This window comes from Hemiscyllium ocellatum, chromosome 4, assembly GCF_020745735.1.
Source record: "Hemiscyllium ocellatum isolate sHemOce1 chromosome 4, sHemOce1.pat.X.cur, whole genome shotgun sequence".
Taxonomy (NCBI): Eukaryota; Metazoa; Chordata; class Chondrichthyes; order Orectolobiformes; family Hemiscylliidae; genus Hemiscyllium; species Hemiscyllium ocellatum.
The window spans coordinates 87661408-87688364 of record NC_083404.1 but is presented as its reverse complement, the minus strand read 5'-3'; the positions used below and the strand labels follow the sequence as shown (position 1 = coordinate 87688364).

The 26957-nt window shown below is 41.6% G+C and overlaps 1 protein-coding gene across 1 annotated transcript in view; it reads left to right on the top strand.

Annotated features, from left to right (window-relative positions):
- The window catches only part of abhd3 (abhydrolase domain containing 3, phospholipase), a 108302-nt gene that overhangs the window by 22035 nt on the left and 59310 nt on the right, over positions 1 to 26957 (top strand). Inside the window, exon 2 of the mRNA XM_060824037.1 lies at positions 22778 to 22941. Coding sequence (XP_060680020.1) covers positions 22778 to 22941 — 164 coding nt within the window. The remainder of the gene's footprint in view (positions 1 to 22777; positions 22942 to 26957) is intronic.

Below are 26957 nucleotides of genomic sequence, written 5' to 3'. Positions count from 1 at the left end.
TGTGCCACCACGCTGCCCAGGCATTATATTATATTGAGAAAGTCCTCTCCAGACTTCTTGAGTGATTCTGCCACATTTCTCACCATTGCCCACATCATGAAAAAAATCATAATAAATTCCACCCATTGATACTAATAGTTAAGCGTTTTGCTCAAATCAATCATCAACCTTTGCTTTACTTCTCTCTCCAAAACTACTGCTGACTTTTTTCCCCAGAATTTTTCATCTTCAGATATCTAATACCCTCAGTATCTTAATGTTACTAAAGTATATTAGTATGAGCAGCATGGTGGCCATGGGCAGTATGGTGGCTATGGGCATTCCGGTGACTCAGTGGTTAGCACTGCTGCCTCACAGAGGCAGGGATCCGGGTTTGATTCCCACCTCGCGTGACTGTGTGCGCTTATACATTTTCCCCATGTCTGCTTGGGTTTCCAGTAAATAATTTATAAACACTTCAGCAATGAAACAATTAACATGAGTTAATCTGGCCAGTTTAAGATATAAAATAATATTAAGAATGTGAAGTATGTAGACAAGATTGTGGAGATGATAGAACAGCAAGATGCCTCCAGGGACATAATGCAGTTTTGTTTTCCCCCACACTGTCCAAATTATTTATCCAGATAACTTATGTTTTTTCTGGATAGCTGAAGGATTTTGTATAAAAGGTTAGGCTGCTTCAGAACCAGAAATGCTATGCTCGGAGATGCAGAATTACCAAACAAATGGCATCTACTATAGGCAATTTTATACTGAGAGAATACTATCAGTCACAGATGTGAAGTACTCCCATTATCAATGGCAATCTAATATTAAATGCCAAACTATTAATACAGTGGTACATTTTACTGGATTACATGAGTTGCTTTCATATTTAGCTCTTAATCCACTTACTGTGGAAGTAAGCTAAGCTGGTTCCTGCACACATCATAATGGAAGCACACAAGTAAACTAAATATCTGAATATTAATATTGCAATAATTGCTTCTCTGGTAAGATCACTCAGTTATTAGGAAATATCTTGTTTTTAAGTAACTTTGTTGTTTTGAATCTTTGACCGTCCCACCCCAAAAGGGAGCTAATCTGCACAAAGATGAATTAGGCATTGCACACAGCTCACAGCTCCTGATTCCCTCCAACATTAAGCGACCTATCGACCAGTCAATGTGACATGAGCTGCTGCAGCTGACACATTCCATCCAATTTACCTCACAGTCTTTCCCAAAATGAGTGTACATATTAACAGGCTAGAGATGTTCATTATCATTCTCACCAAAAGTTTCTCTCCATATAAAGTGACATATATACAGTCAACACAACATGTTGGATAATCAGAGTGAGTTAGCGATGAATTATTATCTGAATGTCAGTAACTTAATGACATACCTCAGACCAGGGGTATATTACATGAAGAGCATCAGCAGTTGTCCCCATGTTGTTGGCACTTCTGGAGCCCTTTCCTTGCCTGCAGTACACTGTTCAGGTTCTGGTTTTACCTTTGGTAAACAACAAGCATGTGATGTAATCAAGCTTCTTTATTGAATATATATGTTCACTACAAGTATACTTATTAAGACCATCAATTGGCCTTCCCGTGTGCAAAATTCCATCCTTGGATGATTGATCTGCTAAGCCTTTTTCACAACTTCAGTAGTTGACCAGACCATTCTTCCCTGATGATTACTCTGACCATCTCAAGCTCCAGATATTTATAGTGTGAAGTATAACTCATGCCTCCGGAATGTCAGAGAATGGTGGCACATGCATTTATCTAATCTCCTCTCATCTGGGGTAGTTGCCAGGGAACTAATTAACTATTTCCACTAGCCATCTTGTGACTTTCTCCCACTAGTTCCAAGGTCTTCTTAAAGCTAAATAGTTTCAGGCCTTGTCCTGTTAGGCCCAGTTGGAAAAACAGCAAGTGTTTATGACAGGAAACAAATCTTTTCAACGTTAGATTGTCCAGCTAAGCAACAATCACAAGGCTTTCTGTTGTACATTTCAGTCATCACTACCATCATCCCTTAATCAATCACCCTTCATTCATCCCTGTTGCATACAGCACAGTCAAAAAGCATCTACAAATGAGTATCTAATTACAAAGCTATGCCAAAATGTTGTTCTGAAGGGTCTTGATATTACATTATCAAGCACACAACTGAAATGAAGCTTTCAGTTATAAAGTGTGGCATGCTTCCATTAGGGTGTCTTACTTCAGGTGACCCAAGCTGAAATGAGACCTTTATGCCCTCAGGTCACTTTACTATGATGCAGTGATAATAACATAAGCGTGTGTCTTAATGTATACCAACATGAAACTGTACGAAGTAGCACAAAAACACAGGGACAACAATTGAAAAAAAACTATATCTTGCTTACTACAAAAGACCCTTCTAGTTAGACAAGAGGGAGGTTATTCCGAACCACACTCAACCACACAAGCCCTGGAGAAATATATTCCTAGAAGGCACTGGTGGTAGCACATTTAATTTGGAGTGTTGTCTCATCATAGGACACTAATAAAAAATAACACATGAATTACCAAGACTAAAAACTACTGAGACTAAAACAAGATATATAAAAATTACGTAGGTTAAATCTTACAAATTCATTCACAAAGTGACAAAATATGACTTTGAAGAGCATGCTGAGAGTTGTGTGAGTAGGGGTGCTGGGTGAAGACGGAAAGGGAGTGCTCCTTCGCCTTTTCCAACAGTTTCACCTGACACGTATTGGTTCTATTCCAAAAGTTTAAAATAGCATTGGAACTTGACGTAAAGTTAAATATATAAATATTAATTATATATATATATATATATATATACACACACACACGTATAAAATTAAATCTTAATTATAATTATAACAATTAAATTAAATTATAATTAATTAAATATATACACACACACACACCTATATAAAGATATATTAAAATTTTTAAAAATAATTGAATTAAATAATTTATTGAAAACATTAGGGAATGCAGGACAGGTGATGCGTCTTGACCATAGCAACTAAGAGCTTTTCGATGTTAGTGTGACCAAAGTAAACAAAGGCATCTCAAGGAAGCTCAGAGTCATTGCACTTAAGGTTGAGTTGTGATTTTGTGATATATCCAGGGTTATGGCTATTTCCTTGATATTTTGTCCCAGAACAGGGGAGTGTCGCTGAAGTTGAAGCAGGTAAAAGATGCCAGAGGACAAGACAGCAGGAGCCTCAGCCTTTGCAATTGTCCAACAGGTTCTTTCAGCTTGTCTGAATAGGAGTTAGTGTTGCAGGGGGGGTGAACTAACTGAAAATATTATAGTAGGGGCAGCAAAACAAATTTATTGTTCGTGGTGTACACTATAGTGAGGGGAGTGCCACTGTTCTCTGCCACAAACGGCAAGAGCCAGAAAGCAGTTTGGGACATCAGCTTAGGTTTGACAAACAACTTACAGTGAGAAGGGAAGGATCCAGTTGTTGTGTTCTATGTCGTTACCAAATAAACAGGCCAGACAAGGAATGGAATGCAGCATCATTGATATGAAATGCTAGTCACTAACTTAAGAATCAAAACTTCAAAGATCTCTGGATTATGACCTCAGCAAGGTGCAATAGGGCAAATAAGATTAGAGAAATGAAAATGTAGCTGAAAGACTGGCACAATGGAAGGGCATTCTGGTGCAAAGAACACTGACACCAGTTTTGGGGAAAGTCGTGTTGGAGTAATGGGACAGTCCAATGTTGAACCGTGCTGGGGCCAATGTTCTACTGTGTAACTAGGTAAATAGGGGAGGTTTTAAACTAAATAGTGGTGGTCAGGGATAAACTTTGGAAAGATGTGGAAAATCACAAAATAGAGACAAAGAAAGAGAGAAAGATATGAATATAGGATATGATAAACAAACCATGGTAGGAAGGGATGGAGAGTACAAACCTAAAAGTAAGTTAATAAGTAAAGCTAGAGATTACAAACATATGGATTGAGAGGCCTGTTCTGGCTTCTAATTTATATATCCACATGTCTAGAACATAGAACAATACAGCACAGAAATGGACTCTTTGGCCCACAACGCTGTGCCGTATGTATACATACATTTCAGATCTATCACTCCACATTTTTTCCTCTGATCTTTCTCTCAAATTATGCTGAAATAATAGAATGGATTTGTGTCCTACCCCTCTCATAAGAACTTAAAATTATGAGCGTGAGTAGACCAGTCCACTCCTCAACCCTTATGCCATTCGACGCCAACGGTCTTTTCACCGCAGAGAGCGGCGCGAGCTGGGCGGAAGTGAGGTTGGAGCACAGAGCTGGTCGGGAAGGTAAGTGATTGGTATTTGAGTGGGTGTGTTCTAGACCCAAGGCCCTACTTCGTAGGGCCTCCCTCCCATCCTCCTCCTCTAACCTAACTTTAAAATCGACAGGTAAGTGACTCAGTGTTATTGACTCAATGTTCTTGTTTTGGAGACAAAGTGTACAGTCATGGCAGCGCAGGCAGTGGAATGTTCCTCCTGCAGGATGTTTGAGGTAGGGGTGACCACCGATACTCCTGCCGACTTCGTCTGCAGGAAATGCAGTCAGATCCTGCTCCTCACCGAACGAGTTAGGGAACTGGAACTGGAGTTGGATGAACTGAGGATTATTCGAGAGGCTGAGAGGGTGATTGATAGAAGCTACAGGGACATAGTTACGCTGGAGAACAGAGGTAGCTAGGTAACAGTTAGAGGTGGGAAGGGGAAGAAGCAGGCAGTGCAGGGTTCCCCTGTGGTCGTTCCCCTAAACAATAAGTATACAGCTTTGGAAACTGTTGGGGGTGACAGCCTTGCAGGGGTAAGCTGCAGTGACCGGGTCTGTGGTGTGAGGTCTGGCTCTGAGACTCAGAAGGGAAAGGGGGAGGGGAGGAGAGCACTAGTTATAGGAGACTCTCTAGTTAGAGGGACGGACAGGCGGTTCTGTGGACATGGGCGAGACTCTCGGATGATTTGTTGCCTCCTGGGTGCCAGGGTCCGAGACGTCTCGACCGTGTCTTCAGAATCCTTAAGGGGGAGGGTGTGCAGCCAGAAGTCGTGGTACACATTGGCACCAACGACATAGGTAGGAAGAGAGGTGGGGAGGTCATTCAAGAGCTCAGGGAGTTAGGCTGGAAGCTAAAAGCTAGGACAGACAGAGTCGTCATCTCTGGGTTGTTGCCAGTGCCAGTGACAGTGAGGCAAGGAATAGGGAGAGAGTGCAGTTGAACACGTGGCTGCAAGGATGGTGTAGGAGGGAGGGCTTCAGGTATTTGGACAATTGGACTGCATTCTGGGGAAGGTGGGACCTGTACAAACAGGATGGGTTGCACCTGAACCAGAAGGGCACCAATATCCAGGGGGTAGGTTTGCTAGCACTCTTCGGGGGGGTTTAAACTAATTTGGCAGGGGAATGGGATCCGGACTTGTAGTCCAGCAAGTAGGCTAGCTGTTTGTCAGGATGTCCAAGAATGTAGGGAGGCTATGGAGAAGGTAGCACTGACAGGGAATACTTGCAGACACAGAGATGGGCTCAAGTGCGTATACTTCAATGCAAGGAGTACCAGAAATAAGGTGGGTGAACTTAAGGTGTGGATCGGTACCTGGGACTACGATGTTGTGGCCATCATGGAAATGTGGATAGATGAGGGACAGGAATGGTTGTTGGAGGTTCCTGGTTACAGATGCTTCAGTAAGATTAGGGAGGGTGGTAAAAAAGGAGGGGGGGTGTGGCATTGCTAGTTAGAAATGGTATAACGGCTGCAGAAATGAAGTTTGAGGGGGATCTGCCTTTGGAGGTAGTATGGGCTGAAGTCAGAAATAGGAAAGGTGCAGTCACCTTGTTGGGTGTTTACTATAGGCCCCCCAATAGCAGCAGAGATGTGGAGAAACAGATTGGGAAACAGATTTTGGAAAGGTGCAGAAGCCACAGAGTCGTAGTCATGGGCGACTTCAACTTCCCAAATATTGATTGGAAGCTCTTTAGATCAAGTAGATTGGATGGGGTGGTGTTTGTGCAGTGTGTCCAGGAAGCTTTTCTAACTCAGTATGTAGATTGTCCAACCAGAAGGGAGGCCATATTGGATTTGGTACTTGGTAATGAACCGGGACAAGTGATGGGCTTGTTAGTGGGTGAACATTTTGGTGATGGTGACCACAATTCTGTGACTTTCACCTTGGTTATGGAGAGAGATAGGTGCGCATAACAGGGTAGATTTTACAATTGGGGGAAGGGAAATTACGATGCTGTAAAACAGGATTTGAGGAGCATAAGTTGGGAGCATAGGCCGTCAGGGAAAGATGTGGTGGAAATGTGGAACTTTTTCAAGGAACAGATACGACGTGTCCTTGATATGTATGTACCTATCAGGCAGGAAAGAAATGGTTGTGTGAGGGAGCCTTGGTTGACGAGGGAGGTTGAATGTCTAGTAAAGAGGAAGAAGGAGGCTTACATAAGGTTGAGGAAAGGGTTCAGACAGAGGGACCTGAAGAAAGGGATTAGGAGAGCTAAGAGAGGGCATGAAAAATCCTTGGCGGATAGGATCAAGGATAACCCCAAGGCATTTTATGCGTATGCGAGAAACATGAGAATGACGAGAACGAGGGTAGGTCTGATCAAGGACAGTAGTGGGAGATTGTGTATTGAGTCGGAAGAGATAGGAGAGGTCTTGAATGAGTACTTTTCTTCAGTATTTACGAACGAGAGGGACCGTATTGTTGAAGAGGAGAGTGTGAAACGGACTGGTAAGCTAGAAGAGATACTTGTTAGGAAGGAAGATGTGTTGGACATTTTGAACAAGTTGAGGATAGACAAGTCCCCGGGGCCTGACGGGATATATCCTAGGATTATGTGGGAAGCAAGAGAGGAAATTGCAGTACCGTTGGTAATGATCTTGTCGTCTTCACTGTCAACGGAGGTGGTACCAGGGGACTGGAGAGTAGCGAATGTTGTGCCCCTGTTCAAAAAAGGGAATAGGGATATCCCTGGGAATTACAGGCCAGTTAGTCTTACTTCTGTGGTAGGCAAAGTAATGGAAAGGGTACTGAGGGATAGGATTTATGAGTATCTGGAAAGACACAGCTTGATTAGGGACAGCCAGCACGGATTTGTGAAGGGTAGGTCTTGCCTTACAAGTCTTATTGAATTCTTTGAGGAGGTGACCAAGCATGTGGATGAGGGTAGAGCAGTGGATGTAGTGTACATGGATTTTAGTAAGGCATTTGATAAGGTTCCCCATGGTAGGCTTATGCAGAAAGTCAGGAGGCATGGGATAGAGGGAAATTTGGCCAACTGGATAGAAAACTGGCTAACCGGTCGAAGTCAGAGAGTGATGGTAGATGGTAAATATTCAGCCTGGAGCCCAGTTACAAGTGGAGTTCCGCAGGGATCAGTTCTGGGTCCTCTGCTGTTTGTAATTTTTATTAATGACTTGGATGAGGGAGTCGAAGGGTGGGTCAGTAAATTTGCAGATGATACGAAGATTGGTGGAGTTGTGGACAGTGAGGAGGGCTGTTGTCAGCTGCAAAGGGACTTAGTTATGATGCAGAGCTGGGCTGAGGAGTGGCAGATGGAGTTCAACCCTGCCAAGTGTGAGGTTGTCCATTTTGGAAGAACAAATAAGAATGCGGAATACAGGGTTAATGGTACGGTTCTTAGTCAGGTGGAGGAACAGAGGGATCTTGGGGTCTATGTACATAGATCTTTGAAAGTTGCCACTCAGGTGGATAGAGCTTGTAAGAAGGCCTATGCTGTATTAGCATTCATTAGCAGAGGGATTGAATTCAAGAGTCGTGAAGTGATGTTGCAGCTGTACAGGACTTTGGTTAGGCCACATTTGGAGTACTGTGTGCAGTTCTGGTCGCCTCACTTTAGGAAAGATGTGGAAGCTTTGGAGAGGGTGCAGAGAAGATTTACCAGGATGTTGCCTGGAATGGAGAATAGGTCGTACAAGGATAGGTTGAGAGTTCTCGGCCTTTTCTCGTTGGAACGCCGAAGGATGAGGGGTGACTTGATAGAGGATTATAAGATGATCAGAGGAATATATAGAGTAGATAGTCAGAAACTTTTTCCCCGGGTACAACAGAGTGTTACAAGGGGACATAAATTTAAGGTGAAGGGTGGAAGGTATAGGGGAGATGTCAGGGGTGGGTTCTTTACCCAGAGAGTGTTGGGGGCATGGAATGCGCTGCCCGTGGGAGTGGTAGAGTCAGAATCATTGGCGACCTTTAAGCGGCAATTGGATAGGTACATGGATGGGTGCTTAATCTAGGATAGATGTTCGGCACAACATTGTGGGCCGAAGGGCCTGTTCTGTGCTGTATTGTTCTATGTTCTATGTTCTATGTTCAGTAAGATCATAGTTATTCTGACTGTGGCCTCAATTTCATTTTCCTGTCTGAAACCATTATGATCCTTGACTTTCTTGCTCGTCAAAATGAATCCAATTCAGTCTTGATTGTATTCTATAACCCAGCTTCCACATCTTTGGAGAAGAGAATTCCACAATACCATATCCATTTTAAATTGGAGATCCCCAATTTTTTAATTGTTTCCCTGCCCTTTTTGCAGTCATCTTGATGGTCAAATCCTTTCAGCATCTTAGGCAAAAGTGAGGACTGCAGATGCTGGAGATTAGAGTCAAGATTAGAGTGGTGCTGGAAAAGCACAGGAGGTCAGGCACCATTCGATGAGCAGGAAAATCTACACCTTGGGCAGGAGCCCTCCATCAGGAATGAAGCCCTTTCAGGATCTTGCCTGTTTCAATCAGATCACCTTTCAAGCTTCTAATCTCCAGTGGGCATAATCTCAATTGCTCAACTTTGCCTCAAAAGACAACCCCTTTATCTCAGGAGTCAGATGAGTGAAGCCTCTCTGAATTGCTTCCCATAAATTCTATTTAAAAAAGAAGGCCAACACAGTACTCTAGGTGTAATCTAATTAAGATAGTACAGACCTCAAAACAAATGGACAGGGACCTGATACAAATTGTGGCCCCTGCCCCCAAATATCACATGGATTTCTAACCCCAAGCCTCTCCCATTGTTTAAGTTGTTTCTAGCTCCTTCCTAGACCAATCAATGGTTCCTGGGTCTCACTGCATCTCATCTATTTGGTTTCTCTGAGTGCTGGATGAACTGAAATTTCCTACAGATCAACAAGATGACTCTTGCCAGCATCTATGTCCCTCCTGTTCTAATTTTATCAGCTTTCCTGGCTGAAAGTGTCTTGCCTTAGCATGTGTTCAACCCTGAAATGAACTTTAAACCTCACACCCAATCATACTGACACTTTCACATTATGTAAAAACAGCAAGTGACTTTTCATTATGCAACAATTGTCGACCTCTGACCCCAATGCCTATTCCAGCTTTCTGCAATGATGTCACGAATAAGGCAAAGCAGAAGATGCTTATGCCAGAATCTGAACTGTATGTCAACAGTGTCTCACGTGACAGCTTCCTGTTCCTCTGCAGCAAGGTGCCTGCAGCCAACCCTTCACTTAAAAAAATGAAAACCTTCTTACAGCAATTGCTAATGTAGCATGTAATATGAATGAATTGATCAAAGAACTATCAATTTATTTAGGTATCAATCTATTTGGTTCCAGGGCTAGTTTTCTTTTGGCTTTAGGATGCAGTGCTCTCTACTTCTATATTTATTTTTACTTAATATCAAAGGTAAGGAGATTTACAACTTCTATTTATTGACTTCATTTAATATTTAAGTATTTTATTGTGTCATTTATTTCCTGATAGCAATTTATGTTCTGCAACTGTAAATGCGTGCATCATGTAGAAGTGAATTCAAGATGTGTTACAAAACTAAATGTGATTGTGACAATATAGCAAATGATCTTAGAAAGCATTCACTTAGATTATTTTAGCTAGGATTTGATCTGGTATGAATATTATTTTGGATCATTCACATTTTTTTAATTCATCATTGCTATGCTCCTGAGTCTATTTTATGAATCTACTTCATAATTTGTCAATTCACAGCTTGGTGTGGTATTAATTCTAATATAACTCAGTGGTTATGTGTACAAGCGATGAACTTGATGAACCAGGGATAACTAGATACAGAAAGCTCCACATTGAATGAGTGGTTTCTTGCCTAATTGACAGGATTCTCTTTCTCAGAATAATGTCATTGAATATCTTTAAAACTAAATTAGATAGATTCTTAATTAGTAAGGCAGTCAATAGGTATGGGGGTAGATAGGAAAGTAAAGAGAAGAATCAGATGAACCATGGTCTTTTCAAAGGCTGCAGCAGTCTCAAGGAGCCAAATGGTATGCTCCTACTCCAAAATCATCTACTCTTATCAAATTGAGGTTAATACTATTTAGTGCATTTTACTGTATTTATTAGCCCTGAGAGATTAGTGATGATGATGCCATAATAGGATGGCAGCTGTGGTGATTGATTATGATGTTACAATGAATGATGGACATATGACAACATTTTCATTATGATTGAAAGATGGGCTGCACAGGTAGCAATGACGTGGATGTACCGGTGGTTATCACATTACACCAGGTTATAGTCTAACAGATTTATTTGAAACCGCATCACTTTTGGAGCATCACTCCTTCTGATGCTAGTGAGAGAAGCAACATCAGGCACAGAATTCATAAGTAAAAGATCAAAGGGTCATATAACATGCAAATGTATTGAACAAACCTAAGATGGCTGTTAAATCCTTAACCAGTTAGAATGGAGATGTAGGTTAATATGCAGATCCCAAAATTTCTTTCAAGTCACTTCCCTGAGATATCTTAAGGTTTTATCAATATAGAAGAGGACACATCTCAGATCAGTCAATGCATTTTAGGTGTGAGGGCTTGTCTAGAATGTGATTGTGTCTTAACCTAGAGTCAGATTGGTTTTGTTTCCAAAGTAGAAATTTATAAAAATGCCACATTGACTGACTGTCTACAAATTGTATGGTTTTTGAACAAAATAGAATGTATCTACAAACACAAATTTTCAAATTCAAATTCATCCCGTGGACTTATACGTGTGTGTGTGAGTGATAAAGAGGGAGAGAGATAGAGGGTGTGAGAGTGTGTATGAGAGAGGAGTATGCGGGTGTGTGTGTGTGTGTGTGTGTGTGTGTGTGTGTGTGTGTGTGTGAGAAAGTGCATGTGTGTGTGTTCAGACAGGGTGTATGTATGTGTGTGAGAGAGAGAGTTGTGTGGTTGTGTTTGTGTGTGCATGCGTGTGTAACACATTGAGCATACAATAATTATATAGCACACAGTCAGTAGTGAACGATGAGACCAGGAATTATCAAAATTACCTCAAGATTGGGATGTGCCAGGATACAATCCTGATTATAATATGTTTTTCAAACTTGTTAAGAAAAAAATATAATAACATTTTTTATTGTTCATAGAGATAGAAGGACAGAAAAGTCAGTCTGATTTCCATTAAAGCAATGCAATAAAGTGCCTCAATTTTGTTTTGCAATATAGGGTTGGGTATTAGGGCCCCATTTAAGGCAGGAAGAGACATGATTGGGGCCTGAAAATAACATGTCCAAACGGCATGCCAGTCTCCTGACCCCATTCCTAAGCCAGTTATTTCCGTGAAGGCATGTTTGGGGCTAGCAGCATTATCTGTCTCTGTAAAGCAGGCAGCCAACCAGGCTCTCAAACCCGTGTTAAATGTAGTTAAAGGAGGTTAACTGAGATCTTCAAGTTAGCCTTCAGTTTCCTGATGCAATGAGGGAATGGTGGAGATGTGGGAATGCAGGATAACTCCACAAAGATGGGCATTCAGCCACAAGTATTTATGAGATAAAGGATTTAAACAGAAAATTATGGGCTCACTTAGCCACTGACGACAAGTTATATTTTAGATGTAGGCCTTTGTCAGAAATGACAATTGAAATGGTAACTGGTGCTTCATGCTACAAATGCTGAATACCACTTTGAAATGTGAGAAAGCTCTCACTTACTTTGATTTGAAACCATAGAATTAACAGATCACCACGTCAAATAATTATTCATTTGGCTCTTCATTTCTCCTGCTTCAATACACTGTTCTACATAAACCAAGTGGTCATATATTGTGAGATTGCAACCAAAGTGGCCAATAAATATAGCTGAATCACAAAATAAAAGAATATAATCTGATATTGCTCCAAGACATCCACTCCTTCTACATATCCATGAAGCACTATGGATGGGTCTATTCTAGTTTACTCTCCTTTTTCCCAGTAGATATGTGATGACATATGCATTATATTAGAATCATTGGGCTGAATCCTATAGGGCTGTGAACATTGTGAACTGCAGGAAGAATTGTGACAGGATCACCAATAAGTCCATTGAGGCTGATCTTTACATCTGGTGAATCCCACTCCAACTTCTTTACTACTCACAAGCAGCCAGGTAAGTTTCTCGCAAGTCATCAATGAGTTGCCAACTAAGGAGGATTATTGCTTATTAAATGCTTTGTTAAAAGCCCAACTCAATTCTTTAATATCCAACTTTATATCTTACAAACACGAGCTAAATATAAAGAGAACGCAACATTAAAAATCCGAGCGGCATATTTTAATTAGCTGCTTGCTCCAAAGGACCTCTATGTGGCTTAGAACCAAACAGCTTTTCAATGCACGATTAATAGGCACGAACTGCATGCATCCTTCATCCACAGATATTGGCTTCTGGCATTTGTCAAACTCTCACAACCATTAGATACTTTCAGGTCACACACAACCACAAACTTGCATTGAAGGGCAAAGCCATACCATCACTCCTGAAGACCAGTAGCTGGAGTGATGGCGAAGAGGTATGTGTGCCTTTCCAACAGAGTCCGAGGGTCCTGGACATGGTTGATAATGGCAGCTCCCAACCTGCCTATGGAGACAGCGAGATAGTTGTTTGTATGACTCACTTCACTCCTACAGCTATTTGGTAACATTCCTGTCTGCTGCTCCTGTTCCTCCCTGTATAAGAGAATGAAGTTTCTGACTGCTGACACACAGAGTCCTTTCCTGTTTGGTGCTGACCAGGTCCTCGGTCTTTGGCAGTCCTCTGACTAGAAGCAGCCTGGGGGCGTTTGTTTATCAGCTAGTTTCAAAGTATGAATTGTCAGTATCTGAGCTGAGGGGAGGGCACATGCAAGAGGCAGTCTTTCTCACACTTCCTCTGAGGCCTCAGCATTCTCATCCTCAGAGGGCTTCTGGGGGTGCATGGAGATGATGAAGATGCTGATTGTACCTGCAACACAAAAGAGCAAGAAGGCATCGTGGCCCATGATTAGAAGTGATCCCCAGTGGATGTCATTATCAACAGGGCTAGCGCTGCACTGGAATGAAGAGTGGTAGTTACTCGGTTGGTTGCCAGCATAAATAAACTCTGTGGATTTTAATAGGGCCCTGAACTACATGGATTATGGTGGAAAATCTGAGAGAATTGCTTGAGAAGTTGGATGTGGTTTTTCTTGATGTTGCTGGAACTATTTCCCTGCTCCATTTTCCAACATAGTTCCAGTATCCCAACAGGATTTTTGCTAGGGAGTGATGATGCTTATTAATGTGGATTATTGCTCCTTGGCACCGAATCTCACCTCATTAGTATACAGCTTCCTATCATACCAAGGAACAGATAGAATCTAAATGATAAGAATTCTTGACATGAAAGTCAGAGCAGGTACCTGGCCACCCCAGTTCACCATTACCTCCTCAAGATTGTCATCATGGACACACAGCGCCACATTTCGGAGTACACTCCAGGGCACCAGTTGCACACACCTCATGTCCGTAGACATTGTAATCCAACATGTGCCAGCCTGTCTGCATCAGCATGGTGTATCTCTGATCCACTTACAGTATTTTCTGCACTTTAATGTTGCACTTTGGAGCATACCAGCACCTTTCATTGAAATGCAGGTGCAAGAAACTTTGCATGCAAGGACAGACACTTAGTTCACACACTGGCTCAGTCTGCACCTCAAGGCTGTTCACTTTTTCGTTTAGTACACATTCACTTAGCATCTGCCTGGGTGCTCACAATACCGCTTCTTTGCTTTGTGTTGCCTTACCATGCCAAGCATGTGAGCACATTGACTTCTCAGCCAGAGCTTAAATGCTCACCATACATCTGTCTTGACCTGCATTTTATTGCAGACACAGAGCCAGGTTGTTTCGTATGCTTGACTGTAGCATTTAGTGCAGGGCTCGGCATCTTAATATGTAGCACAGCGCTACGTTAACCTCGCACTTAGAGCATGTGCATCAATTTGATGAGCAGAAATATAAGCTTCATTGGTCCTTCAAGGGGTAATTGCATTAATTATACACTTGTAGACTACAGATTTGCATTATTTGTAATCATTTCATCATGCATGTGTAATGCATGTAAAGCAAAAGGCAGGGTCAAAATTGCTAGCCACAACAAAGTCCACCATGTCATTGGTTCATGTAAGTTGTAGATAGTAATCCCTGTGCTGTAGCAGTAATTACAGATGCCTTAAAAGAAGCATTTTCAGTCCACAACAAACTCAGTTGTTGCAAAATATCCAAGAGTGCCAAGGAACTGAATCCTTCTTTACCTAAGTATTATAAAATGCTCTTTTATATGCAATGACACCTTTTGTGACTGATGCCATAGAGTACAGCACTGAACCAGACCCTTTGATCCAACATGTCTGCATCGACCAGATAACCTAAATTAATCTAGTCCTATTTGGCACATATCCCTCTAAACACTCCCTATTCATGTACCCATCCAGATGCCTTTAAAATATTATAATATATCCAGCTCCACCACCTTCTCTGGCAGCTCGTTCCATACACACACCACTCTGCATGAAAAAGTTGCCCTTCAGGTCCCTTTTAAATCTTTCCCTTCTCACCTTAACCCTATGCTCCCTAGTTTGGACCTTCCTATTCCGGGAAAATGATCTTGGCTATTCACCGTATCCATGCCCCTCATGATTTTATAAACCTCTATAAGGTCACCCCTCAGCCTCTTGATGCTCCAGGGAAAAAAAACCCAGCCTATTCAGCCTCTCATTATAGCTCAAACCTTCCAATCCCAAAAACATTCTTGTAAATCTTTACCAAACCCTTCCAATTTTAACAATACCTTTCCTATAGCAGGGAGACCAGAATTGAACACAGCATTTATTAGTGGCCTAATAAATGTCCTGTACAATCGCAACATGAGGTTCCAACTCCTATGCTAAATGCACTGATGGGTGAAGGTACACACACCAAGCATTTTCTTTGCCATCTTATCTATCTGTGACTCCACTTTCAAAGAACTATGCACCTATACCCCACGTCTCTTTGTTCGCCAACCCTCCCCAGGACCCTACCAATAACTGTATAAATCCTTCCCTGGTTTGCCTTACTAAATTGCAACACCTCACATATGTCTAAATTAAACCCAATATGCCACTTCTCAGACCATTGACCCATTTGATCAAAGGCCCATTTTTGCTCTGCATTCAAATCCTTGGGGTCCAGGAATGAGACTTGTTGCAGTACTAAGCATAGAAGGATCTAATATGCGTTGGACAGTACTATGTAATTGATAGAGGTTGTGACTGATGGGTGTGATAAATTCAAGTATTGCTTAAAGCAAACTATGTAGCCAGTGAGGCATGTGAAGGTGAATTCTCTCACCTTAACCACTTACGTGAGATCATTGAAATTTTGCAGCATTGCAGCCAGATCTTTTAACTCCATTGTATTCCTGGCACTAATGTCCACAGTTAACTGCTCCCATGGACTCCTAAATTATTGTTGCATCCCCTTCAGAAAAATTACTCTCTTCTCTCCACATTCCCCACCATGGTTTCCCAGTCATCCAAGAAAGTCGAAGCCTCTTCCATTTCTTAACGTTACTCAGGTCAGATTCATTTTACAAAGGATTCCTACACTTATTCTTCTAAATTGTCTCTTTAATTAGTGCCCAGCTAATCAACAATACAGGGCTGAACATTGCAGTCATTTAAAACAATAGGCATTGCAAAGTTGATCGGCTGTCTGCATTGTGATCTACATGCACAAATTAATCATGTCTAATGTCAGAGACTGTTGAATTCAATCTCGTTAAACTGCAATGAAACAAAGTGACTAACAGGTAAGAAAAATTTAAATTCCATGTAGACGAGGTAGTTGATAAAGTTCAAGATAAGTAGCAATGTGAATACAAAATTCTTCTTGTCTCAAAGGTAAACATCAACATACAATGAATCACCAAAAATTGTTGATGGCTGTATCCTTCCCTTAGCACAGCAGCAGAAACCATAAAGAAACACTCACCTTTTTTCATGTTTCAAATCACAAGGAAAGAGTTTGTTACCAAATTTGCTGCAATGCAAAAACTGTCATCAGGAACACTGTTTGCCAATGATCATTTCATAGAATGCCATTTATTTTTTCTGGGTAAACATATACCCATGAATAAAGAAGGCCCAGCAATCCCACACAAAGATTGTAAAGAAAATCAACATGAGCTGATGTAAATCTAAGCTTTATAATTTTTAATCCAGTTTAGGTGGTCATGTGATTTTTAAAGCTGTAAATCACTTCCAGTGAGGTGAATGATGCAATTAAGCAGCAATTCAAAATATACCCTTAGATTATCAAAGTATATCTCAGGCTATATCATCTTTCACTGTGGTCCCAAGATCAGATTTAGATTTACAAAAGATATCTTTTGAAACAGAGCAAAGCGCATAAATAAAATATTTTTGGGAAGGCAGGCCAAACGTTTAACTTTGTAGTTCAATATACCTGTGTCAAACGACAAGGTGTAAAGCAATCATTTTGGGAAGATCATAAATAAATAAGACTCAAGCAGTTTCTATAATGTGTCTTAACCATGATTGAGATCAGGAAAGTAGTGCTGTCTTAACCTAGTATACATTGAGGCTAGTTACTAGGGCCAGGGAGGACAAAATAATGTAAGCAGGTCATCTTAAGATGGAAGAGAACTTGAAGTAGACCCAAGGTCTCCAATATTTCTACTTCATGTAGAATTTACCCTAAATCCTATGTAAGGCAAGTCTCCTATCTCCTATTCATGTGGCTTCATCCCTGCAATTTAGGAAAGCTCTTTTCAGTCAAATGGCAGTTGTCAAGCTGCATATAACTGGCAATGGAATAGGGTCCGAAGAACTTTAGGGCCATTTATCTTAGAATTCCTGATTAGGCAACCAGTTCAACCATTGAAATTACACTTGTCTCAGAGAATATATGAGAGACAGGGTTAGACACTGGACACAAACGTGCTGTAGCCACAAGTGCCAGTTTTCTGGAGGGTGACATCAAATATGATGTCACCTACTGCAGGGGACTCAAATACAAACTGTAGTCAGACATACCTCAGTAGAAGGCTGATCAGTTGGTACGTTGAGAAGCCCGACAGGAAGTCAGTGTTCAATGTCAAAGAGCGTTAATTTGACATATGCCCTTTGCACAGAGTTTAGAGTCCATCCTTTCCAACATGATAGAGCTGGTCAGCTCCACCAATGCACTGAGGACCCAATTATGATGCGACATTTGATGGTCAGTTTCTCAGCTTCAGTGACAGCATAAGCAGATTGCAATTGAACTTGCACTGCTGCAGGAGAATCTTGACAAGTACCAGTGTTCAAAGCGGCCAGCAGGATGCCACCAGGCCAGCAATCTCTGTTCCAGCAGATTACAAGGATATTTGAGGTGCGACCTCCAGGTCATTGCTACCCCTGGAGCAGGGGGGTGTCTGAGATAGACTGCTCAGATTACTATTGCCCATGCCAAGATGGTGCAATCTGCAGCTAGGGCTTCAGAGATCAGAGATACTGGAGACCTTCCTACAAGGCAGTGTATAGTGTCCACCAATGAAAGTCTTTTTGCTGCTACACTGCTACACTGGGGCAGCACTAAGATAAACAGTAACATGGAAGAAATGCATTGAGGGAATCCACAATGGTGATTGGGTTAACCTTATATCTCATATGCTATGAATTTGATTTACAAACTAGCTTAAAATGTGTATTTTTTTGTTGGCTTTCAAACTTTTCATTGTGGTCAAGAGGAAGATGTTTTAGTCAATGAGAAAAGGGAAGCAAGGAGCCATTATTAACCCACACTTGGGATAGATCTTCAGGTACAACCCAGGAAAAAGAGGTAGTCTAAGTGGCAGACTGTCTTTATCTTTCCTCTCCGCCTGGGTCCTGTACTCCTGATGCTCAGCTCCAGTAGTGACAGTGGCTCCAAATCCAAAGGTAATGCAGCAAGTGAATTGAGAGATTCTGTAGGGCTTCTTCAGGGTTGTCATCATCAGTTAGGCCTGGTGGCCCAAAAGTTACCCTTTGCTATGTCATGCAGGCTGAAACGCAACTGATGTAGCGAACTGCCATAGAATAAATCATGAGACAACATTGACCACTAAAATGTGCTTCCTGTGTTCACACACTAACAGATATCTTTGTAAACTCTGGTGCTGATCGCACCTGCTTTTCTCTGCATACTTTCAGCAGACATTAACTGCATGTGAGCTACACCCTAGAACTAAACTGGTGTTTGGTACATGTCATATCAGAATTGTCGATGCATGCCACAAGCACCAAAATGCAACAGGACTTAACATGGAGAATGGAAGCACAGTCTTAGGTATGGAAGGTAACATTAGAAAGGGACATGAATGCAAGTTAGTTTTTCTTTTATGCAAATGTATAACACATTGTACTTCATGTCCAAGAGGAAGACCTTTTAGTTTAAGTGAAATAAGAAATGTAAAGTATTAACAACATCCTTCCATTACCAAAAAAACTTTAATCCACATTGGGGACCCTTCCACTGTCTTAGTCCATCTTCTGTCTTATGGGGACGTGGAGCACTACTCCAATTCTACATTCAAGTGGTTAAGTCAGATAATGTTATCAGGTATAGTGCAGTGTATTACTGTGGAATGATTGACTGGAGCCTCCTTTATATTTACGAATTGGGTATTGATTTGTTCCGTGCCCCATGGTCTGTACAGGGTTTCTATCGCCACATCCTGGAAAGAGCTGTTTGTTTCTGTAATAAAGATTTTCATCCATCACACTTTATGTGGATGAAGTTCAGAGTGACCACAAGCTTTGCAGAAGATCAAAACCAGGAATTTTCCGCATTGGATCTGCCATAAAATGTTTACGAGTGACTTCTTGTGAATTTCATTTTGCTTTCCAAGTTTCATCACATTTGGAGTCCCCTCTAGTTTGAGGTCCTATGCAAAGTGCTGTCACTCTTGAAGGGTAAGAAGCTCAGCCTATAAATCCAAGGATATAGTTTCCTTTATTACTAACACCATAAAGTAAGACAGATCCGATTTTGCCATTAGAGCACCATTCCATCAATCTCCAGCAATATCTTTTTAAAAACTCAGATGGATTTTTGCTGGTGTCAATAGAGCTGATATTTTCTTGTGAAAAATCAGCAATAGTAGGTTGCTAAGGGTGTGCTGTTTTCCTGCCGATTATGTGCAACAGAAGCCTACCACCAGGTAGCCAAAACAAGTGACAGATACAGGCAGTGCAGTTCTTTCCAACACAGTTCAGAATCCAACTGGAAAGATTGTGATTACACAATGGCAATATCACAGCACCAAGTAATCCAGAGGCTCAGGATAGCACCTCAGAGTGTTCAATCCCACAGCAGGGCTCAAATCCAACCACAGTGAAGCTGGAAATATTGAAATTCAATACATAAAATCTGTAATTGAAAATTGATCTCTAATATCTCTAACAATTGTGGTTAAAACTCACTAGTGTTAGTAAAATCCTTTAGGGAAGAAAATCTGGCCTAATGTGCCCATACATCTACAGTGATGTGGTTGACTGCTCACTGAAATAGCCAAGCAAGCCACTTAATGAATTGGCTGGCCCTTCTAGTGATACCCACACCCCATGAACAAAGTTAAAGTTAAAATTGAAATTTAAATGGACTTTTGAGAGGAGTACCCAAAACTCAACTGTAAAACCACATCAAATAGAATATAAAGGGTCAGTGCAGGCTGCTATCAGGATTTGAAGCAGTAGGATTGGAACATCCACAGACGAGAGTTTGGAGTAGATTTAGAACTCATGATTGACTGAAAATGATTATCTTTTTGCTTGATGTGTGGCTGTAAAGAGAAGGTACAGTACACATGCAGCATTTACATTGCACTGCTATATATTTGCCACATGAGTAGTAGACCATCCCTTCTACATAATTTTGTATCTCTCAAGTGCCATAATAATTCAATACATGGGTCTCCTTGTCAGAATGCTTCATGTGTCATTGTATGGAAAAGTGGGTTCAGTCATCATTTGTAGAGTATACCAGCACTGACTTTCCTCATAAATAAGAACCTGTTCTGTTGCTTATGATCCCAGCTCAGATCCACTGCAATCATCACTGATGTTTCCAGACCAAAAGGAGGTATAATAGTTGCAGAAGCTAACTTGCAAAAAAAAAATAAGGGAATGGATTTGGAACAGATATGTGAGAGGCCCAGGAGCAGCAGCAAACTGGCACAGAATCGAGAGCTTCCAGAAGCTGGAGGGCCTCTTATGCTGCATCAGAATCCCAGGAGAGCCAGGGTCTTCTGTCTTCAGTGCTATTTCCTCTATATAATCAAGGTGCAATGTTGGCACAGGCTATATATACCCCAGTCACCCTGACTGAACAGTGCCAGCTGATGAATCAGTACCTGTGACCTAAAGGAGTGGGTGGCTATCCTGATGGCCATGAAGGTGACAGCTATATTGCACATATATGCAACTGACTCCTTTCAGGGAGCCATTGGGCACTCTTGTGAGAATTCTCAGTTGTCCTCCCACAAATCCTTCAAGATAGTCACCAATGCCATTTGTGAAAGATCATACCTGTTCATTTTGTTCCCCTTTGAGGTACTGAGTGCTGCAGCCTGGGCAGGAGATCTGGTCAACACTGCTGGCTCCCCACAGATGCAGGGTGCCATCAAATGCCCACACATTGCACTGAGAGGGACATAGCACAATACTGAGGAGTTCCACAGGAGGGAGTCTATTTCATCAATGTGCAAATGATCTGTGATTTCTGGCCCCACATTTGTGTCTACTGCCTCGGCAGCTGCCATGACTCCTGTATCCTGAAGAACTGCTATGATTGATGGTCCAGCATCGTAATAAGGCTGGTTACTTGGGGAATGGTCATTCCTCTGTGACCATGGCTCATGACATTTCACAACCCCCTGAATAAGGGGCGAAGATACAATGCTATCCATGCCTCAACCAGGGATGCGGTGAAGCAAACATTAGCCTGCTAAAGGTGAGATTTTGTTGCTTGGAATGGTCTCTTGGGCCACATAGTATACTCCAAACAGGATGCGCCACATTATCCTAACTTGCTTTGCTTTGCGCAATTGAGTAGACAATTAGGGGATGTGATTGATTATTTTAAAAAGTGCATGCACAGGAACAGTCTTTCAAGGAGGAGAATTAGAATTTTGAACAGGGGAAACATCACTTAATGTGTGACATTTGCAGCTGCATCAAGTGCTACAAGACACACTGGATTTAATTCACACCCACTTTGTGTAGATGGGAGCTGAGTACACTGTTTATTCATTGACTGCAAAAAAGTTGTTGCAGAAGATACAAGCATTTTGATTCCATTCTGGAAGGGAAATGCAGCTTGTCTTTGTTTACTTCCTGTTCATTTTTGGTGTTTGTAAATAAAAGGTCATCTTCTAAATTGTTTGAAGGCCTCTGAGTCAGTGGTGGTAGTACCCTCAACAATCACAAGATACTGGTCTATAGTGGGTATTAACGAAAACTAGTAGTGACTTAGGCACATGGGAAGATGCAATGTAGCTAATGATTGTTGGGCTGGGTGGACTGGTGGTTAAATGGAGATAAGGGAGGTTTCTGTCTGCCAGTGAAGGGCATCTGGACAACCAGACACCAACACTGGGCTGGGTGGTGCGGCTGAAGTTCCATGTTGTTGCCAGCCCCAGGAATGCTGGTCTATTCCAGGATATCTGGGTGGTAGGGATTTCCTCCACCTATGGGAGAAAGTGGGGACTGCAGATGCTGGAGATCAGAGCTGAAAATGTGTTGCTGGAAAAGCGCAGCAGGTCAGGCAGCATCCAAGGAGCAGGAGAATAAAACAGAAAATTCCTGAAGAAGGGCTCATGCCCGAAACATCGATTCTCCTGCTCCTTGGATGCTGCCTGACCTGCTGCGCTTTTCCAGCAACACATTTTCAGCTCATTTCCTCCACCTATGATGAGTAGTAGATTCTAGCTAGCTTCATGCAAGAGAGACTTCATAGGGTGTGGTAAGTAATTCTGAGGGCTGAGAGCAATAGCATAAGAAAATTTGTCAAACCTCAGAAAGAGAAGATCCTTCATGAAACTTGACAGAAATGACACTTTTTTTTACTTTACTTTTTTAATAACATGAAACTCTTGAGTGTAATGAGCTGGTATACCCATACAACAACGCACACGATGTAATTCAGCATTATTTGTTAGTCAGGATTGTAGAAATTGTTCCTCAAAGCTTCAACAATAGAACACATTTCTCTGAATCTATTCGAAAAATTGTAAAACAGGTTGGATTTTCAACATTAAAAATCGTGATGTACACAACAATGAAAATATAAAATAAAACAGAAAATTCAGTAAACTTAGTTCCAATGAACCTGGAAACGCAATCGTTTTTTTTGCTATTATTATGAAATTCTAATGATTGTTAACTTTTCTTATAAATCCAGTAAATGTCATGAAATTGCTGACATGCTATAACTTGATTTATTTCAGAAGCCACAGCTTATCACAGGGGCAAAAACGTTATCTCAGTTTCTACAGAGGTATTGTCCTGTGGTAACAGAGACTTATTATCCGACCTTTTGGTGCTGGGAAGCAAGAATCCAGACGCTGCTCAGGCCATTCATCACCGCCAAACCTTGGGTGAAATACAGAAAGTATGCTTCACTTGTTTTCTGTTTATTGTACATTAACATTGTCCTGCACCAATGCATATTCAGAAATTAACCATATTATTTCACATAGAAAATCACTTTAAAATTATCTTTGCCAATTACAATATAGTCACCAGGAATATAACCTGGTGTGATGTGATTTCTGATCTTGCAAATTTCCAATTCAAGCAAAACGTTTAGACACAGAACTTGGATTCAATCATTAAAACTTTGCTTTTTTAATGTTCAGCTTATGTAAAAGCTTATATTTTAACTAGTATTTGACAAATTCTATAATTTCAGTTGTTTGAAAATTTTCTTTCTTGATTCAATTGCTAAGCAAATCATTAAATTGATGGAGGCTTGAAACAATGCATAAAATTGGCTTTTTTTTTTCAAACTACAGTTTCAGAAAATTCTAATCTGAGCTAAACCTAAATCCAAAAACTTTGAATTTGTTGGCAGACAAGTTGTTGCATTCAACTGAATTATTTACTCAAAAAAGTAATAATAATCAAAATAATGGATTACAGTTGTGCCAGGATATTGCAAACAGCCAAATAGTTATTTCTGCACTTTGGCTGGGATTTGTGCACTGAGACTCTGAGGAATCTCTGAAGTAGCAGACTCACCTCTCAAAACATTCATTTAAAATTGGAGAATTTGGAGAGTTCCATTCCAGCTAAGTAAATAAATAGTCAAGTAAATAGTTACTCAGGAAACACTTCAGCATTAAAACCTGGTTTAATTCCTCATAACTAATAAACAGGCACCCAACGTACCAACCCACCGTCACAACTACCCCTCTACCATTACACCCCTCCTAGACCTCTTGAAACTCCTACAAACTGACACAACAAACACCCTATCTTCCTAGAACTTGTGATGTGGACATGCTGGTGTTGTACTTGGGTCGGCAAAGTTAAAAATCACACAACACCAAGTTATGGATCAATAAGTTTATTTGAAAGTACAAGCTTTAAAAGCATTGCTTCAAGTAGTTAGTGGAGCAGGATACGTAGGACACAGATTTTATAAGTAAGAGATCAAAGTGCCATGCAGCTGATGCAATAGACAAAACTAGATGGCTATTAAGTCCTGAATCACTTAGTATGGGAATGAAGGTTTCAATCAATTAATACAGGTAGGCAACCTTTATCCAAAATCCCGAAATCCGAAAAGCTCCAAAGTCTGAAGGACTTTTTTGTGAATTTGTTTTCTCATTTCAAGGTTGTTTAGCATGCAAACAGTTAACCCAACTCCACACCCACTCGATGCGTGTCACTCAAATGCAACATGTGGGAGTGTGGCCCAGCACTGACGGGCCTCAATTTTGTTTCAGGGCCCATGTGAGTGTGTTTGTGTGTGTTATGTAATTGTGAGTGTATGGTGTGGTGGAGTCACCTGTAGCATGACATGAACCCAAGATCGTGGTTGAGGTCATCCTCATGGGTACCGAACTTGGCTATCAGCCTCTGCTTGGCGACTCTGCATTGTTGCGTATCCTGAAGTCTACCTTGGAGGATGCTCACCCAAAGATGCAAGGCCAAATGTCCTTGACCGCTGAAGTGTTCCCCCACTGGGAGGGAACATAGCTGTCTGGCAATTGTTGTGCAGTGTCCATGTATCTGTTGTCATAGCATCTGCATGATATGAAGAACGTGGCATAGTTTCTCTGTTCCCAGGAAGTATTGGCAACCTGAAAATTGATGAGGATGAGCAGTTCGCCAAGATCATCTCATGTCTCCACTTCTAGCCTTTCAACAACCACTAAACCACAGAACACTGTTCGCAGCAAACTATCCAGCCTTGAGCACAACATTGACCACAACTCTATCATGGCAACCACTACAAGACATGTCAGAGCATCATCAAGAATATTATCATTACACACCACCCACCACATCTGGGGCAGGTGCTCAAGTGACTTGGCCGACATTATCTATCACATGCTGCAGGCAAGGATGCCCTGAGGCATGATATATTGGCAAAACCATGTAGAGTTTGGTTGAACGGACAGTGCACAACAATCGCTAGACAGGGATGTTCCCTCCTAGTGGTGGAACACTTTAGTGGTCAAGGACATTCGGCCTCAGATCTTTGGTGAACATCCTCAAGGCAGACTTCAGGATACACAACAACGCAGAGTCACCGAACAGAGGCTGATAACCAAGTTCGGTACCCAATATGATGGCCTTAACCGGGATCTTGGGCTCATGTCACACTACCGGTGATCCCACGACACTATACGCTTTCACATACACACTCACACACACTCACACACACACACACTCACACACAAACACACTCACAACTCTCACAGATGCTCTCTCATACACACACTCCCTCTCACACACTCACACACATTCATGCACACAGCCTCTCACAGGCATATACTCAGTCACGCTTGTGCACGTGGACACATTCACACTCTCTCTCTCGCTCTCTCTCGTAGGCATACACATATATAAGTCCATGGGGTGAATTTGTATTTGCAGATACACTCTATTTTGTTCAAAAGGCACACAATCTGGAGGCAGTCAGTCAATATGACATTTTATAAATTCTTATTTTGGAAATAAAACCAGTTTGACTCTTGGTTAGGATACAGACAGAGTCTAACCTTACACCTTTCATACATTGAACTGAGATGTCTCTTTTTTTTCACATACTGATAAAACCTTAAGTTATCTTGGGCCAGTGACTTGAAAGAAATACTGAGACTTGCATATTAATCGATCGAAACCTGGATCCCCAATCTTAGTAATTAAAGATTTAACAGCCATCTAAGTTTGTCTAATACATCACATAAGTTGTATGATTAGCTTAGGTTCCCTACAGTGTGGAAACAGGCCGTTCGGCTCAACCAGTTCACACCGATCTTCCAAGGAGTAACCCACCCAGACCCGTTTCCCTCTAACTAATGCACCTAGTATTATGGACACTTTATCACAGCCAATTCACTTGGCCTGCACATCTTTGGACTGTAGGAGGAAACCCACAGACACAGGGGGAGAATGTGCAAACTCCACACAGACAGTCACCTGAGGCTGGAATTGAGCCTGGGACCCTGATACTATGAGACAGCAGTACAAACCACTAAGCCACCATGCTACTTTAATTCATTACTTATAAATTCTGTGTCCTCTGTATCCTGCCCCACTAGCTACCTGATGAAGGAGCAGTACTCCAAAAGCTTGTACTTTTAAATAAATCGGTTGGATTATAACCTGGTGTCATGGGATTTATAATTTTGTCGACCTAGAACTCAACAGAACCCTTTCTCCTAGGACCCAAAAACTCCCCATTAGCAGACCTGACATTCTCCTCAATTTGATGTATCTGACCTCTCCCATCACTGGACTCAACATAAGACCAACCCTTCTCCTCCCAGGATTCAATATCCCCTCTCCACCTGAGACTTGATACTCTTCCCACCACTGTTGAATCTGACACCCTACTCCACCATCAAAGGACAACCTCTCATCCGTCAACAAACTCCCTCACCACCCGATCTGACACATTTTCCCTAACCCCCATCCTCAAAGTACGCAGCAGCAAACCCTTCCCACACTGTTGGCCCCAATATCCCCACTCTAGTCACCTGGCACATCTTTAGCCATACTTTACCCACCTACCATCTGACAACCACCCTCTCAGTATCCTAACTTCACATTTAACTTAGATGCAACCCTTTCAATGAGGTGGGTGAAGTGGCTGTCAGTTAAGCTAGATGTATAAATCACAGAATTCAGTGATCGATTGATGTGAGAAAGGGGACATGTTTGCCTTCCCTAACTATCCTATACAATGAGAAACCGTCAGATTTAAAATACAGCTCCGTATTTCTAAAGGGGTTTGATTGGAATCCTTTGTCAGCATTGCAGAGCTCTTTCATAACTTAAAAAAAAGTATGGAGTCAAGAGTGTGGTGCTGGAAAAGTACAGCAGTTCAGACAGCATCCAAAGAGCAGGAGAATCAATGTTTCGGGCATTATCAGGAATGAGGCTTGTGGGCTG